Source organism: Anolis sagrei, chromosome 2 (genome assembly GCF_037176765.1).
Source record: "Anolis sagrei isolate rAnoSag1 chromosome 2, rAnoSag1.mat, whole genome shotgun sequence".
NCBI lineage: Eukaryota > Metazoa > Chordata > Lepidosauria > Squamata > Dactyloidae > Anolis > Anolis sagrei.
The window spans coordinates 150363642-150381768 of record NC_090022.1 but is presented as its reverse complement, the minus strand read 5'-3'; the positions used below and the strand labels follow the sequence as shown (position 1 = coordinate 150381768).

The 18127-nt window shown below is 41.4% G+C and overlaps 1 protein-coding gene across 1 annotated transcript in view; it reads left to right on the top strand.

Moving 5' to 3' along the window:
• GSR (glutathione-disulfide reductase) overlaps positions 1-18127 on the top strand; it is a 33296-nt gene that overhangs the window by 420 nt on the left and 14749 nt on the right. Inside the window, exons 2-7 of the mRNA XM_067463958.1 lie at positions 3602-3628; positions 8148-8236; positions 10123-10192; positions 12326-12473; positions 17254-17308; positions 17972-18071. Of these exons, the coding sequence (XP_067320059.1) occupies positions 3602-3628; positions 8148-8236; positions 10123-10192; positions 12326-12473; positions 17254-17308; positions 17972-18071 (489 nt within the window). The remainder of the gene's footprint in view (positions 1-3601; positions 3629-8147; positions 8237-10122; positions 10193-12325; positions 12474-17253; positions 17309-17971; positions 18072-18127) is intronic.

Sequence of the window (18127 nt, the reverse complement as noted above, 5' to 3'; positions counted from 1 at the left end):
GAAAGGCACAATCAAAGCACCCTCGACAGATGGCCACCCAGCCGCTGTTTAATTTCAGCAGACTTCCTCCTCCCTGTGAAGGAACCCAAGTGCCATCCAGTCCAACCCCCTGCCGTACAGGAATGGCACAATCAAAGCACCCCTGGCAGATTGCCACCCGGCCTCTGTGTAATATATTCAGCATTCCTCTTCCTTACGAAGGAACCCAAGGGCCATCCAGTCCAACCCCCTGAACTGCAGGAAAGGCACAATCAAAGCACCCCCAACAGATGGCCACCCAGCCGCTGTTTAATTTCAGCAGACTTCCTCTTCCCTACGAAGGAACCCAAGGGCCATCCAGTCCAATCCTTTGCCCTGCAGGAAAGGCACAATCAAAGCACCCCCGGCAGATGGCCACCCAGCCTCTGTTTAATTTCAGCAGGCTTCCTCTTCCCTACGAAGGAACCCAAGGGCCATCCAGTCCAACCCCCTGAACTGCAGGAAAGGCACAATCAAAGCACCCCCGACAGATGGCCACCCAGCCTCTGTTCAATTTCAGCAGGCTTCCTCTTCCCTGTGAAGGAACCCAAGGGCCATCCAGTCCAGTCCCCTGCCATGCAGGAAAGGCACAATCAAAGCACCCCTGACAGATGGCCACTCGGCCTCTGTTTAATTTCAGCAGGCTTCCTCTTCCCTATGAAATCTTGTTCTAGGCATGGGCAATCCATGGTTCTAAATGCTTCTAAAGTACAGTACTTACAAGACTAGGGGGCGCTGGTGCTTTGCTTCTAAAGTGTTTCTAATGTTCTGGTGGTGAAAATTTCAAAACTTGAACAGAACTTTCAAATTTTCATTATTATTTTGTTATTGGCAATTTTTATGACAGAACGAATTAGGAGCTGCCATTTATAATGAAATTTTGAAAGTTTTGTTAAAATTTTCACCACCAGAACTTTAGAAACACTTTAAAAGCAAAGCATCAGTACCGCCTAGTTTTGTAAGTACTTTAGAACCATTTAGAACCATGCATTGTCCATACCTATATAAAGTCCAATGACATAGCTTCTTCTTTTTGTTTGCTTGGATTAGATGAACCAGTGGGAGACACCGCAGTTTCCACAGTTTCCACCTACAAGCCTGGTCAAATCCCTCCCTCCACAGTTTTGCCTGCTGGCTACCACATTTTGACAGCTTCCATTATGGTTCCTTCCACTATGATTGCACTAGAAAGCTGAGTGTGTGCTTGACTTGTAGTTAAAGGCTATCTGCTCTGCTCGAGTCACCAGAAAGCTGTGTGAGTGTTTGTTTTCAAGGCGATTCACACCTTCACTAACACTCACCTTTACAATACATACAGAAAACAAAACAATACAAAAACAAACACAAAAGGGAAGTAGTTGACAGTCTGCACATAATATACACACACGTTAACTCGCACTATAAGGATCCTGCTTGGTAGCCTCATTCGCCAGGACATGGAACTAAAGCAAAACATTCCCATCACATGCACTGTGGCATTTTGAGCACCTTCACACAACGACTAGAGAACTATATCTGCACCAAGAGCAAACAGATGACTCTCATAGAACAGAGGATCCGACAACTCAAGGACCGAATTAAGACTCTTAAGAACATTAAGGAACTCAAGCTCTTCTTGGACATGACACAACATACTGTTAGAACCCCCTGTTAGATATGCAGCCCACATCACAGCAACACAAACATGATAGGGAAGCTTATAGGGAGATCACCTCAAATGGGGACAACCCTCAGGCTTGGAAGAATGCCACCCTTAGAAAGAGACACAGGATTAGGCAGCCTCCTCAGAATACTTACACAAGAAATTCCAAATTCTCACACCACTAACACCTGATCAGGAAACACAACATCTAGGGGAGGACCACAATTAATTAGATACCACTCAGTGGACTGTCCTTGATCCATGCATGGGTGATAGCCCTGAGTGGGGCGACCCTTCACCACATCCACATTTACACAATCGCACAGATGCTCCATCCCCAGTTGTAGACCAAGTGCAACAGGAACACACTTAGGAGAATGATGGGCTCTTGGACGCATCTCAATGGATTATCCTTGACAAATGCACCGGGGATGTTGAGGATGAGGAGGACAACACTTTACATCTACATAATCCACTTCAACAAGGACACTTTTCAGGGGACCTAAACACTCCTTCTTTAAAATAACAACAACAACAACAACAGCTTTATTTTTATACACTGCCTCCATCTCCCCTAAGGGACTCAGGGCGGCTTACATGGAGGCTCTTCTTTGGAAGCTTTTAAGCAAAGGCTGGATGGCCATCTGTCAGGGGTGCTTTGAATGCGATTTTCAGCTTCTTGGCAGAATGGGGTTGGACTGAATGGCTCACAAGCTATCTTTCAACTATGGCAGTTATTGCTTCTATTGCAATGTAAATTGGTAAAATAAATCATAGAATCATAGAGTTGGAAGAGACCTCATAAGCCATCCAGTCCAACCACCTGCCAAGAAGCAGGTAAATCACATTCAAAGCACCCCTAACAGATGGCCATCCTGCCTATCCTTAAAAGCCTCCAATATTTATTATTTTTATTTAAAACTTTTTTATCCCAATCTTTTCAACCTCTGTAGAGGGACTCAGCCAGGCCTCCAAATGAGGAGCCTCCACCACACTCTGAGGCAGAGAGTTCCACTGCTAAACAGGTCTCACAGTTAGGAAGTTCTTCCTAATGTTCAGGTGGAATCTCCTTTCCTGTAGTTTGAAGGCATTGTTGCGCGTCCTAGTCTCCAGGGCAGGAGAAAACAAGGTTGCTCCCTCATCCCTATGACATCTTGATACATGGGCCTCATCACATCTCCTCTCAGCCTTCTCTTCTTCAGGCTAAACACGCCGAGATCTTTAAGCCGCTCCTCATAGGGTTTGTTCTCCAGACCCTTGATCATCCAAGTCGCCCTCCTCTGGACACATTCCAGCTTGTCAACATCTCCCTTGAATTGTGGTGCCCAGAACTGGACACAGTGTGATTCTAGGTGTGGCCTGATCCAGACAGAATCGAGGGGTAGCATGACTTCCCTGGATCTAGGCACTAGACTCCTATTGATGCAGGCTAAAATCCCATTGGCTTTTCAAGCTGCCACATGACATTGTTGGCTCATGTTTAACTTGTTGTCCATGAGGACTCCAAGATGTTTTTCACATGTAATGCTGTCGAGCCAGGCCTCACCCATTCTGTATCTTTGCATTTCATTTTTTCCCTAATAAGTAGAAAATGATCATTTGAATAATCAAAACCTGGTTGATATAGTCTTGTAGTTCTGGAGGAACTCATATATTTAATATTGGAATTTGATTAACCAGTTAAAATTCATGAGTAAACCAGGTTTTTTTTTTAAACCTGAAAAATGTTAGGAATTTTGGGAGTTGAAGTTCAAAACATCTGGACAGCCAAAGTTTGCCCATGCCTGTAGTAAAGTCCCTTGACCTTATAGTGATGAATTCAGAGTATGAAATAGTAAAAAATGCCAAATCTAGTTTGATCAGTTTGTGCATGTTCCGCGAATATGTATTATCTTTAAAATCCTGCCATTTGATAATTATTGTTTTTATTTCCTTTTCTAGGTGAATGTTGGATGTGTGCCTAAAAAGGTAAAGTAAATCTAAATGTGTTGTGGATTTGCCTAATTTTTGTTTTAATTGAAAGGTGAACATTACTCAACATTAAAAAAAAACCTATAAACACCCCCCAAAAAAGAATGACCGTATATACTCGAGTATAAGCCAACCAGAATATAAGCTGAGGCACCTAATTTTACCCCAAAAAACTGAGACAACGGATTGACTCGAGTGTAAGCCAAGGGTGAGAAATGCAGCAGCTACTGGTAAATTGCAAAATAAAAATAGATACCAATTAAATTACATTAATTGAGGAATCAGTAGGTTATATATTTTTGAATATTTACAAAAATGGTAATTTAAGATAAGACTGTCCAACTCTGATTAAATGATTATTTACCTTCTTCAATGTAAATGTGCTCACGTATCCTCCAAATAATAATAGTGAGAGCAACATAGCAAATGTAATAACAATAATAATAAAAAGAGTAAAATAATGAATGTACAGTAAAATAATAAATGTATAATAATAGAGTAAAGTGATAAATGTAATAATAATAAATAGAATAAAATAATAAATGAAATGAAAATGATAATAATAATAATAATAATAATAATAATAATAATAATAATAGGGTAAAATAATAAATAACCTTAGAATCATAGAATCATAGAATGAAAGAGTTGGAAGAGACCTCATGGGCCATCCAGTCCAACCCCCTGCCAAGAAGCAGGAATATTGCATTCAAATCACCCCTGACAAATGGCCATCCAGCCTCTGCTTAAAAGCTTCCAAAGAAGGAGCCTCCACCACACTCTGGGGCAGAGAGTTCCACTGCTGAACGGCTCTCACAGTCAGGAAGTTCTTCCTAATGTTCAGATGGAATCTCCTCTCTTGTAGTTTGAAGCCATTGCTCCGCGTCCTAGCCTCCAAGGAAGCAGAAAACAAGCTTGCTCCCTCCTCCCTGTGGCTTCCTCTCACATATTTATACATGGCTATCATATCTCCTCTCAGCCTTCTCTTCAGGCTAAACATGCCCAGTTCCCTAAGCCGCTCCTCATAGGGCTTGTTCTCCAGACCCTTGATCATTTTAGTCGCCCTCCTCTGGACACATTCCAGCTTGTCAATATCTCTCTTGAATTGTGGTGCCCAGAATTGGACACAATATTCCAGATGTGGTCTAACCAAAGCAGAATAGAGGGGTAGCATTACTTCCTTAGATCTAGACACTTGACTCGAGTATAAGCCGAGGGGGATATTTTCAGCCTAAAAAAGGGCTGAAAATCTAGGCTTATACTTGAGTATATACAGTAAATATTTCCCAACTTTTACCTTGACACAGGGAAAACTCACTCATCTAATCTACTTTTATGGGCTTTATCTTAGGCCGCTTCCACACAGCTGAATAAAATTCCACATTATCTGCTTCAAACTGGAATATATGTCAGTGTGGACTCTGGTAATCCAGTTCTAAGCAGATATTGTGGAGTTTTCTGCCTTGCTAATCTGGGTTATATGGCTCTGTGGAAGGGCCACTGATTTCTGTGTCTATTACCTGTAATAGTATGCAAAAGAAATACCCAGAGAGACTGTTGCATTTGGCTGTGGCTTGCAAAGAGTGAAAGAAAATTGCTAGATTGCAACACTGTCTAACTGGTTACTTTTTTGTAAGTTTGCATCACCACCGTAAGCTTTTGTCGGTTGGCACTGGCATGTTACTTGTCCAGAAGAAATTGCTAGTATTGCTCCATTTTGGTGACTAACCGCAAGGCCTTTCTAACATGTCCTGTCCTGAGCTTGAAGCAGTAAATGTCCTTTGTGCCTTCAAGTTGTTTCTGACTTATAGCAACCCTAAGGCATACCTATCATTACAGCCGCCATGAGTCATAAATTACTTGAAGGCACGCAAGAACAAGAAAATGGCAGCAGGAAAGTTCATAAATGTATGCGTCTCTTGACCCATCACTTTAGATCTCTTCTTGCTCAGTGTTTATCTGCACCTTTAGTTGTGGAAGCGCTTCTGCATCAAATATTGCTAGGCTATAGGATGTCAGTTGATTTTTTATAGATCACAACACTTGATACTCCCCAAAGTTTTAACTTTTTTAACTGCAATTTTTTAACACCATTGTTTAGTTCTGTTTTAACGTTTGTATTTTTGAACATTTTAAACTGTGTTGCAATGCCTTGAATGTGAGCCTCTTTGAGTCTCCTTGTGGAGAGAAAAAGAAAGATATAAATAAACATAATCAACATAATAATAATAATAATAATAATAATAACAACAACAACAACAACAACAACAACTGGCATAAGCCAGTAAAGGTGGTCCCGGTAGTACATGATTTTTGTTACCCCATCTATTCCAGTTTATGGAGTTCGGTGAAATACAACATTCCAGTTGGCAAGGATTGAATTTAAGATGCTTTGTTTCAGATTGGCAAGATTCTGTTATCCTTGTGTTACTTCTTTTGTTTACAATTGGGTGTCGCATGAATAATTGGTCTTGCCTAGTTACAGGCTGTGTCTTATCTACTTCTTCTTGATCCTGTTTTGGCATTATTCCAATTGTGGGATTCGCAGACTCAACAGTATTAAAATTAGTACATTCTAGTTTCTTCTGGATATATTCTAGCTTGGAGCATATCAGGTTTAGAGTATCCAGAGTTAAGAATATTTGTTTAGCAAACAGTTCATAAACAGAAATAGACTCCTTATGTTCTGTGGGTTTAATCTCACTGCTGCTTTCAGGATCTATTTTCCCCTTGTCTTCAGTTATCACCTCAAGGCAGCTATCAGTTGAGTTGTTTTGAAGTAACTCATACTTATTTCTGCAAAAGAGGTCAGATATAGAATCCTCCTTTGGAGAAACCTCTCCATTCTTGAGCAGTTTTCTTGCTTTACCATTCTGTTTGTCTGGAAGAGCTCGTTCTCTCTTCCTTTTCCCCATTACAAATTAAAAGAGAGAGAACCAATAAGCCTTGTCAGTAATTAAAAACTGCAATCAAAATAATAATAGAATATGGGTAAAAATATAAAAGAGTAAAATATCCTTGTCTCTGTGTTTCTTGTTTGTAGAAGGAAAGGACCATCCAGTAAAGAAGGGGGGGGGGGGGAAGCCTTTACCTTGCAGTAGATATCCGTAGAAAAACAACTCAAGAGAAACGCCGAGTCTTCTGATAAAAGAGTTCTTCAGGGTTTCAAAATAGCTTAGATAAATTGACACTCCCTTTTTGTAGAAGTCAGCAAATTATCTGGCAAATTATCTTGTTAACATGCCAGGCCTTCAGTCTGTTTAGGATTCTTAGTTTTAGTTTTTAGAAGTTCTTAGTAAGAAACTCACGGAGCGACGTTATCAGGGTGTTTCACATCTTCCCCTGGTCCCGGTAGTTATCGGCACACTGGGTGCTATGTCTAAAGATCTTGGCCTGCACTTAAATACAATCAGCACTGATAAAATTACCATCTGCCACCGTATTGGGATCTGGATGCATTATTTGCCGATACATCACACAGTCCTGCCGATACATCACACAGTCCTAGACACTTGGGAAGTGTCCGACATGTGATCTAATACAACAGCCAGCAAAATGATCTTGTTTGCTGTTTGTTGTGTTTCTAATAATAATAATAATAATAATAATAATAATAATAATAATGGTTCCCTATGACCTGTTATAGGCCCACAAAGTAGGCTTGAGCCCGGATCTGTTTTTAGCCATTCCTTTTGGCTAGTCCAGCATCTGTTTTGTTTGGGTGACCGTAACGGGAAGAGCCCAGCCATAATCCTTTGTTGGGAGGTGTTAGATGGCCCTGATTGTTTCCTGTCTGGAATTCCCCTGTTTTCTGAGTGTTCTTCTTTGTTTATTGTCATGATTTTAGAGTGGGTTTTTTAAAGTTCTGGTAGCCAGATTTTGTTCAAAGGATTCCCCCAGGCAGGAAGCTGCCAGGCCTTGAAGCTGCAAGGCCATTCAATGATAATCAAGGTGGCCAATTGCAGCATTCACACTTGCCTCCAACTGACAAGAGTTCTTTCTCCCACCCTGGACATTCCACAGATATATAAACCCCACTTGCCTAGTTTCTAACAGACCTCACCTCTGAGGATGCCTGCCACAGATGGGGGTGAAACGTCAGAAGAGAATACTTCTGGAACATGGCCATACAGTCTGGAAAATTCACAGCAACCTAGTTTCATTGAATTTTTTTAGTCTGCACAAATGGAGACTCACCATTTTGATTGTAGCCTAGCAGCCATGCAGTATATAGCCCATCAGTGGCTGAATAAATCAAGATATGACTTCTGGCAGGAAACTGTTAATAAAAGGCTGTGTTACATAGACAGTGGGTTATTCTTACCTTGATGTGTTATGAGCTATATCCTGCTCAGTCCTAACCAGAGTACTCACAGTTGGGTCTCCATGCATTACACACCTTTCCCTGTCCTAAATATTTGTCCAGTTTGTTTTGCACAATGGATTGATTAGCTTTAGGTCATGTTTCATGTATTATTACATCTTAAACTGTTGATGTGTGTCTCCTCTCCTACAGGTGATGTGGAATACTGCTGTCCACTCTGAATTCATCCATGATCATGAAGATTACGGTTTTGAAATATCCAATGTGAAATTTAATTGGAGGTAAGTCATATAGAAATCTGAAATACTTCATGTAAATATGTTAATAACAAACCAAACAGCTTGATAGAAGTCGATAGATGGCAGTGAAAGAACACTTGTGCTCCTTTTTATGGCTCTGCATTAGGATTCTTTGAACGTTGTTTTGTTTGGGGGAATTCAGACCATTGCGTGTGCCCTAAGGCTCTCCCTTGACATTGTCAAACCCTCTAAAGCTCAGTCTGTGCTTGTGGTTGCATTCTTAACCCTTTTACAAGAACCTTTTGTGGTTTTGAAGTCTTCTAATTGGAGTAGGGGAACCCCCAGTGGTGAAGTGGGTTAAACCACTGAGCTGCTAAACTTGTTGACCGCAAGGTTCGAATCCAGGGAGCGGGGTGAGCTCCCACTGTCAGCCCCAGCTTCTGCCAACCTAGCAGTTTGAAAACATGCAAATGTTAGTAGATCATGGAGTGCATGGAAGGTAACAGCAGTCATGCCAGCCACATGACCTTGGAGGTGTCTATGGACAACGTTGGCTCTTTGGCTTAGAAATGGAGATGAGCACCAACCTCCAGAGTCAGACACGACTGGACTTAATGTCAGGGGGAAACCTTTACCTTAATTGAAATGGAGCTGACATTATGAAAACCATAATTGGAAAGCTAGCTAAATAGTTTTGATGGCCAAGAATTTCTAACAACAGAGGGAAAACAATCTGGGGACATCTAATCACCTCTCAACAAAAGATTGCCCCAGGCACTGCCAGGCCATCAAATGCTAAGGTGATCAGTTGAAACATTCACACCTAGCTCCAACAGACAAGAGTTCTTTGTCCCACCCTGGTCATTCCACAGATATATAAACCCTTTTTCCTAGTTCCAACAGACCTCACTACCTTTGAGGATGCTTGCCATAGATGCAGGTGAAATGCCAGGAGAGAATGCCTCTAGAGCATGGCTATATAGCCCGAAAAAACCTACAACAACCCAGTGATTAAGTTTACTTTCTTTTTTATCATTTTTACCCAATTTTTGAAGCATTGTTCTAATTGTATGTGCGCATGCGCGTGCGCATGTATATATATATAAAAAAAAATTTCTACCTTTGGATAGCATAGGGAATTGTAAACACCCCAGTGGTGTTTGTTTTTCTGTCTGTGCCTCTGTTGAGAAGATAATACCTCACTTTCTGTCCCTGTGATAACTGGATTTTGAATATTTTGGCTTGCTGTGGAAACAAGGATTGGTGATAAGAGCTTTAGTGGAGACGCCTTTTCACCATAACTCTTGCAGGAGTGAATTTCCCTTCTGAGACGTAGATTTCTCTCTCACTTCCTGTTGTCGCACGCCTGTTCTTAACTAGGAGTCATTTGTAAGTCAGATGTTTGTAACTTGGAGACTGCCTGTATACTCATGTACAACCCCCCCCCCCAATGGGTAAACCTGGGTCAACTTTGCCATGGGCCATATGACTATTGTACCTTAACTGTTACCAAGAAAGGGAACTATCTCCCTTTCTGAGAGTTTTTTCTATCATGGGAGATCCTAAAAGAAGCACCATTCCCATTTACTCTCTCTGCTATGATGCCACATCTGGCCTTTTTGAATGCCTGGGTGAGGAAATGGCAGCAGTGGCTGGCTCTTGAGTTGGCCTTGGTGTGGAACAACCCTTGGGTTATCTCCATGTCACGTCAAAATCCATCATTCTGCCCTCCAAACCTGACTTCAAAATATACACATATATACGGTAATATTGATATGTCTTACTTTGCATTGCACCTTTGATATGTTATTATAAGCTTTCCTAGGAATCGTATTTCAAAATTCCTGATTATAAATTAAAATGAAGATTTTACTCTAATTTGAGAGAAAAGAGAGAAACTTTGTGACATAAAACTCATTTTGTTCCAGAGTAATTAAAGAAAAGCGTGATGCTTATGTGAAGCGACTGAATGAGATCTATCAAAATAATTTGGACAAGGTTTGTAAAATGGTCCTGTTCTGTCCCAGCCAATCTTAAGACACATTCGTTCTGTTATTAAATCTTTGTTTCCCTGTGAGAAAAAGAGGATTTGTTGATTAAAGTTCCTATTTTGTTTTGTAGAGTCTCTAAAGAAACACTTTTTAATTTCAGAACAAATATAGTTTTTGAAGCCTCATAATGATTCCCCATTGCTTAATATTTGAAATACTGGTTGGCGATGATCCCTAGCAAATGGGGCAGAGATTCATATTAAGCTTGTTGTAGCCCTTCACTATATTGACTCAATATTCATTTAAATGGAATGGCTTCAGAAAAGAATCCTGAGAACTTTAAACTTTCTTTCTGAAACTAAACTTTCTTTCTGTTGGGCCACATCTACACTGCCATATAAAATCCAGATTACCTGCCTTGAACTGGATCAAGTGGTAGTGTAGACTCATATAATCCAGTTCAAAGCAGATAATCTGGATTATATGGCAGTGTTGATCCAGCCTTAGAGAGCCCTACTAGTTCTCTTTGGGAATTCTATGGAAAGGTAGTGGTAAATTTAAGTGTATAAATTAATTTACAGCTCTGCATTTTCATTTCAGAAATTTCTGTGGGACGTTGATCAAATATGTATTGTTGAAGTCTTTCACGGCTGGAGTCACTGGGTTGCTCTGAGTTTTGCTCTATGGCCATGTTCCAGAAGCATTGTCTCCTGACATTTTGCCCACTCAGAAAACACTCAGAAAACGGGAATCCCAGTCAGGAAACAATCAGGGCCGGCTAACACCTCCCAATAAAGGATTCCCCTCAGACAGCAACCATCCAGACTTTGAAGCTGCAAGGCCATTCGGTTCTAATCAAGGTGGCCAACACTTGCATGAAACAGACAAGACTTCTTCCTCCCACCCTGGACAATCCACAGATATATATAAACCCCGTTTGCCTCATTTCCAACAGACCTCACAACCTCTGAGGATGCCTGCCAAAGATGTGGGTGAAACATCAGGAGAGAATGCTTCTGGAACATGGCCATACAGCCCAGAAATCTCACAGCAACCCAGTTAATCATATACATATCAGTTTTGATTGTCTCGGGCCTGGATCTACGCTGCCATATAATCAAAGGAGATAATCCACATTATGTACTTTGAACTGGATTATATGAGTCTAAACTGCTATATAATCCAGTCCAAAACAGGATGTTATATGGCAGCATAGATGGAACCTCAGACTTTTCAGTGATTGTATTTAAAAATACTAAGCGGAGAATAGATGAGAGAAGTGTGTACACAAGCCACAAACAGTGTGTTGATAAACAAGACAGATTGGAGGGAAGGATATTAGAGACAAAGTTGAAGTACAGGGTTAGTCAAAATGAATAGGCCAATATGTATGTTTACTGTAACCTACTGTGGCCTATTCATTTTGACTAACCCTGTACTTTGGCCAAATCATGAGGAGACAGGAAAGCTTAGAGAAGACAATGATCCTGGGAAAATGGAAGGAAAAACGAAGAGGGGCTGACCAAGGGCAAGATGGATGGATGGTATCCTTGAAGGGACTGGCTTGACTCTGAAGGAGCTGGGGGTGATGACGGCCAACAGGGAGCTCTGGTGTGGGCTGGTCCATGAGGTCACGAAGAGTCGGAAGTGACTGAACGAATGAACAACAAGGGAGGAATAACTGTTTTGGCCTGAAAACCCAAAAGGCACCAGATCCCACCTGGTCAGGAAGCTAAACAGGGCCAGCTCTGGTTAGAACTTGGATAGTGTTGGAAAACTCCAGCATTGTCTCTCTGCTCCTCTCTTGCTGTGAGCAACAGGGGCTTTAGTTAGAAAAGTCTTTGGTTATGTAAACTCATTCCCCTTCCCAGGACTCATCTACACTGTCATATCATCCAATTTCTGAATCTGTTTTATCTGCATTGAACTGTATTATTATCCAGTTATATAATCCAGTTAATCAGATAGTCTGGATTCAAAAACTGGATTATATAGCAGTGTAGATCCAGTCTAAAAAAATAAAATAACATTAATGCAGTTGCCATAATTCAAGTGGTGACTTGGAGATGCATACACACATCTAATCATTGCCGCTGACAACATTACATTAATCTATATTGATTAAACTTGGTTTTGCTAGGCTCGTATAGAAACTATTCGTGGCCACGCATCATTCACAACTGATCAGGAACCCACAGTTGAAGTTGCGGGTAATAAATATACAGCGCCTCACATCCTGATTGCTACCGGAGGGCAGCCTTTGATCCCCAGTGAGAGCGAGATACCAGGTAACACTTCCAAATATTATCTTTATGTTGTCTTATGGTTAGGAAAGATCTCGGTAAAAAGCAGAATTCTTGGTTCGTCAATTTGCCAAAAAACAGTCAAAAGTTTGAGTATTACATGACTTGTGTTTTAACATCAGTCCTTGGCAAATACAATTGCCTCCACCATCAAACTGCATTTGCCTGTGCCAGTAGGACTGAAGACCGACAGGTCGCAGGTTCGAATCCGGGGAGAGGCGGATGAGCTCCCTCTATCAGCTCCAGCTCCTCATGTGGGGACATGAGAGAAGCCTCCCACAAGGATGATAAAAACATCAATTCATCCTGGCATCCCCTGGGCAACGTCCTTGCAGACGGTCAATTCTCCCACACCAGAAGCGACTTGCAGTTTCTCAAGTCACTCCTTACATGACAAAAAATAATAATTTTGTGGCTTTTTCTGATACGTTTCTTTTAAAAACCCATTGGTTTTGAAGTCACACAAATGAACATCAAAGTTTACAATGTTTTAATAAGTCATGCAGGTCCTGCTCAGAGTACATACAGATCATAGACTTGGAAGGGACCACATGGGTCATCTAGTCCAACCCTCTACAATGCAGGAAAAGCACAATCAAAGCGCCCCAGACAGATGGCCATCCAGCCTCTGTTTAAAAGCCTCCAAGGAAGAGGCTTCCACCTTGTACAGTTTTTCATGACAGCCTTCCTGCAGTAGTTTTTTTTTTAAAATGTCAGGAACAACTCAAGAAACTGCAAGTCACTTCTGGTATGAGAGAATTGGCCATCTGCAAGATCGTTACCTAGGGGACGTCCAGATGCTTTTGTTGTTTTACCATCCTTGTGGGAGGCTTTTCTCATCTGCCTGCATTGAGAGCTGGAGCTGATAGAGGGAGCTCATCCATGCTCTCCCCATTTTTGAACCTGCAACCGGTCGGTCTTTAGTCCTGCCAGCACAAGGGTTTAACCCATTGCGCCACTGGGGGCTCCACTGCAGTAGTGTACACATCACATTCTACGATATTTTTTGTCATGCTATTGAGTTATTTCTGGTTGTTCTGTTAAAAAATGACTTCTTTTATATTTTGAAAAAATACCAGAATGGCAATTCACTCTTTTATGCCATCACTGCTTTTGCACGTCATTGGTGTTAGTTCCTGTGATGGAACTGTATAAGTCCAAGTTCCCTCTGTTAGGCTGCCTCACCCACAGTTTGAGAATAGTCACTTTTCTCTTAGTTTTACGAGGGTGGAGCTTAAGAAAACCCTTCCTGGTTTGAATCAATAAATGTATTGTCGAAGGCTTGTAGTATTGTCCGCCTACACAGAGAGGCTGTTGAAATCCACAAGCATGTGAACTATTTCAACAGAAAGGAGGAAACCATGAAAATGAACAAAATCTGGCTACCAGTATTAAAAAAAACACTTTAAAATCATAATAGTAAATAAAGAACAACACTTAAAAACAGGGGAATTCTAGATAAGAAACAACCAGGGCTAGCAAAACAACAGAGGAAAAACAATCAGGGACATCTAATCACCTCTCAACAAAAAATTGCCCCAGACACTGCCAGGCCATCAAATGCTAATCAAGGTGGTCAGTTGAAAAATTCACACCTAGCTCCAGCAGACAAGAGCTCTTTGTCCCACCCTGGTCATTCCACAGATATATAAACCCATTTTCCTAGTTCCAACAGACCTCACTACCTCTGAGGATGCTTGCCATAGATGCAGGCGAAATGTCAGGAGAGAATGCCTCTAGAACATGGCCATATAGCCCGAAAAAACCTACAACAACCCAGTGATTCCGGCCATGAAAGCCTTCGACCATACATCAACCAGGGCTAGCTAATCACCTCTCAACAAAGGATTCCCCCAGGCAGTAAGAAGCTTGATCTCGAAAATGCTAGGCCGTCAAATGCTAATCAAGGTGGCCATTTGCAACATTCACATCTACCTCAAACGGACAAGAGTTCTTTCTCTCACCCTGGACCTTCCACGGGTATATAAACATTACTTGCCTAGTTTCCAACAGACTCATCAACCTCTGAGGATGCCTGCTATAGATGCAGGCAAAACGTCAGGAGCAAATGCTTCTGGAACATGGCCATACAGTCTGGAAAACTCACAACAACCCCTTGGATCAATAAGTTTGCTTGCCCTTTTGCCTTTTTTGCCATCTTTCGTTTAGGGTTATTATCACCAGGGAATCTCGGAAGCAAGACATGTCTGTAGTTGGTCCCAGTGAGATCCAGGCTTGGACAAGACGTTTCAAGCTAATAACTAACTAATCTGGGAACTCATCCAGCTATACTGGCCTGCCTCTGGTCAGTGACATTCTTTGGAGTTTCCAGTGCCTTCAGCGAGGTGGCAGGGTTCAATAGGAGGGACTTGCTCTCTCTACCTCTGTCCTGATCACTTTGGGCATTGGGTGTCCAGAGGCCACTCTACCATGTTGAGTCTTACCCAAAATGTTTGGGACCAGAAGTTTTTCATGTTTTGGATTTTTTTTAAAAAAAAATGGAATACCTGTCTTTGTATGCAGGCAATCTTCAAGGTGCAGACAAAATGGGTTCTGTAGGTTTGTTCTTAAGTTGAATTTGTATGTAAATTGGAACCCGTACATTTAAAAGAAGTAACATCAGCCATATATATATATATATACACACACACACACCCTGGTGGCGCAGTGGGTAAAACCGCTAAGCTGCTGAACTTGCTGATTGAAAGGTCAGCGGTTCAGATCAGGGGAGCAGGGTGAACTCCCACTATTAGGCCCAGCTTCTGCCAACCTACCAGTTTGAAAACATGCAAATATGAGTAGATCAATAGGTACCGCTTCTGCAGGAAGGTAACGGCACTCCATGCAGTCATGCTGGTCACATGGCCTTGGAAGTGTCTACAGACAATGCCGGCTCTTTGACTTAGAAACAGTGATGAGCATCACCCCTCCGAGTTAGACACGACTTGTCTTAATGTCAGAGGAAACCTTTACTTTTACTATACACACACACAGTTTTAGATAGCATAGGAAAAATTTTCCACACCAATCCTTGTGGAAACAAGGATTGGTAATAAAGCTTTAGTGGAGACACCTCTCTCCCATGATAACTCTTTTAGAAGTGAATTTCCCTTCCTAGGAGTAGATTTCTCTCACTTTCTTTACTGTGTGTAACTTGGGGACTGCCTGTATACATAGTTGCAAACCTTACAAGTTCCTCTTGTAATTTTGCGCTGCTTCCCTACTATTGTAATGGTTAATTCTGTTGAGGGTGTATACATTTTTAACACCCTGTATATCTTTTCTATCCTTCCTTGTCCTGTGGGTTCTTGTTATGAGAATTTGCCTAAGTTTATTTACCTTTACCTCCATTCCAGCCGTAACATGGCAGCAGAACTAGTTTGACCACTCAGGGTGCATTTTGTAAAAACTTAATCCTATTAATCCTAGCTGTCGAGTTAATGTACCTGTATGATTTTGGAAGATGGTAATCTCCATAGCTTTTGGATGATCTTTGGAAAGGCATGACCTTGTTAGAAGTCACAACCTTTAAAAAAATGATGCCATATCCTGTTGGTAAAAAGCATGACCTATTAGAGTCATAACCTTTTGGGAAAGTGGCATTTATGCAAGGCAACTAGGTTTCTCAGCAGTTAGACTTGTGTACCTAGATATGTCTTTATTCTGTTAGGGACAAAGCTATGCCAATGCACATTCAGCAGAGTTTCAGAACTGTTCCTTTTAGTCGCCCGATGAACATCTACTCTCCCTTAAAATATATTTGCCTCTCAAGAGACCAAAAATAAGTAGACTCGTTGATTTACATAGTTGATTTACCCACAAACTTCATGTATTCAGCATACAGATACTTTGCTTATTAATCCAGTTACAAATAGGATTTGAAGTAGTTTCTCTGCATAGGTAACACGGGGCATCTTTCTCAGAACCAGTAGTCCATAGTCCAAAGGTATAGCCGGATGAGTTCCCAGATTAGTTAGTTTATTGGCTTGAAATGGCTTGTCCAAACCTGGATCTCACTGGGAGTCTAATAGAGTCTCTGTCTGGGAGTCTAATAGAGTCTCTGTCTAGTCTGAAAGTCCAATGAAGTCTCAAAGCATACTGTTCCTACTGAAGTCTAAACTGAATTGTTTTTTAAAATGGAGTCTGAGCCCTGAACAAGCCCAGATCTGATCACATGGTCGGCAGCCCCTCCACAACAAAGACTTAAAGAACTGCAAACCAATACACACATATACAATACAGTAAGCAATTTGCATTCTATATATAACAAATAACTAGTAGAGGCTTGAAGAAGGTTGCTATTTCCAACATATGATAGGTTTATCTCATTTAGATTTTATGTGTAGCTGGCTGCTTGAAGTGGTCACATACAAGGGAAGGAGCCCCCCGTGGCGCAGTGGGTTAAATCCTTGTGCTGGCAGGACTGAAGACCGACAGGTCACAGTTTTGAATTCGGGGAGAGCGCGAATGAGCTCCCTCTGTCAGCTCTGGTTCCCCATGCGGGGATATGAGAGAAGCCTCCTACAAGGATGGTAAAACATCAAAAACATCCGGACATCCCCTGGGCAACATCTTTGCAGGCAGCCAATTCTCTCACACCGGAAGTGACTTGCAGTTTCTCAAGTCATGCCTGACACAAAAATCAATAAATCAATCAATAAAAACAGGGAAGGAACTAGAAGGAAGAAATACTTTTTGCATGAGTTAACAGTATGTATACATTTAATGACTGCAAATATTCAGTCAATGTCTCGTTTCTTTGTAGGAGCCAAGTTGGGGATTACTAGTGATGGTTTCTTTGAATTGGAAGAGTTGCCCAAGTAAGTTGCAATCAGTTCTGTATGAACCTGTTCTAAGTTGTCCTATTGTGGTAGAGATTATTTTGTGAATTGAACAGGTTGGTTATGGATTATTATCTTATACCTACATACATGGATATGTGCATTGCACATACGTATAATCTCCTCTTTCATTTATAAAGTTTAATGAGGTTTAGAGAGCAACCTAATCTTCTAATACAGTACAGTTACGAGCTGTATATGTCCTGTGTGACATCTTGTATCAGATCTGCAGTTTCTCCACTGTTGACATAACTTTTTTTTTTTGCAATAACAGCTTTATACATGGATGCACATTTATGTTTATGTTAGCAAGTGGCACAGCAGGTTAAACCACTGAGCTGTTGAACTTGCTGACTGAAAGGTCAGCAGTTAGAATCTGGGGAGCGGGGTGAGCTCTCGCTGTTAGGCCCAGCTTCCGCCAACCTAGCAGTTCGAAAACATGCAAGTGTGAGTACTGCTTCTGTGGGAAGGTATCAGCACTTCATGCAGTCATGATCTTGGAGGTGTCTATGGACAATGCCGGCTCTTCGGCTTAGAAATGGAGATGAGCACCACCCCCCAGAGTCAGACATGACTAGACTTAATGTCAGGGAAAACCTTTAGCTTTACTAGGCCTCACAATTGTTTTATTCTTTCTCTTAGGCGTAGTGTGATTGTTGGGGCTGGATACATAGCAGTAGAGCTCGCTGGAATCCTTTCAGCTTTAGGCTCAAAGACATCCTTATTGATACGTTATGATAAGGTAGGTAAAGGCACACTCACATCCTTTTTCATTGTCCTGGATTCATGAAGTGTGCT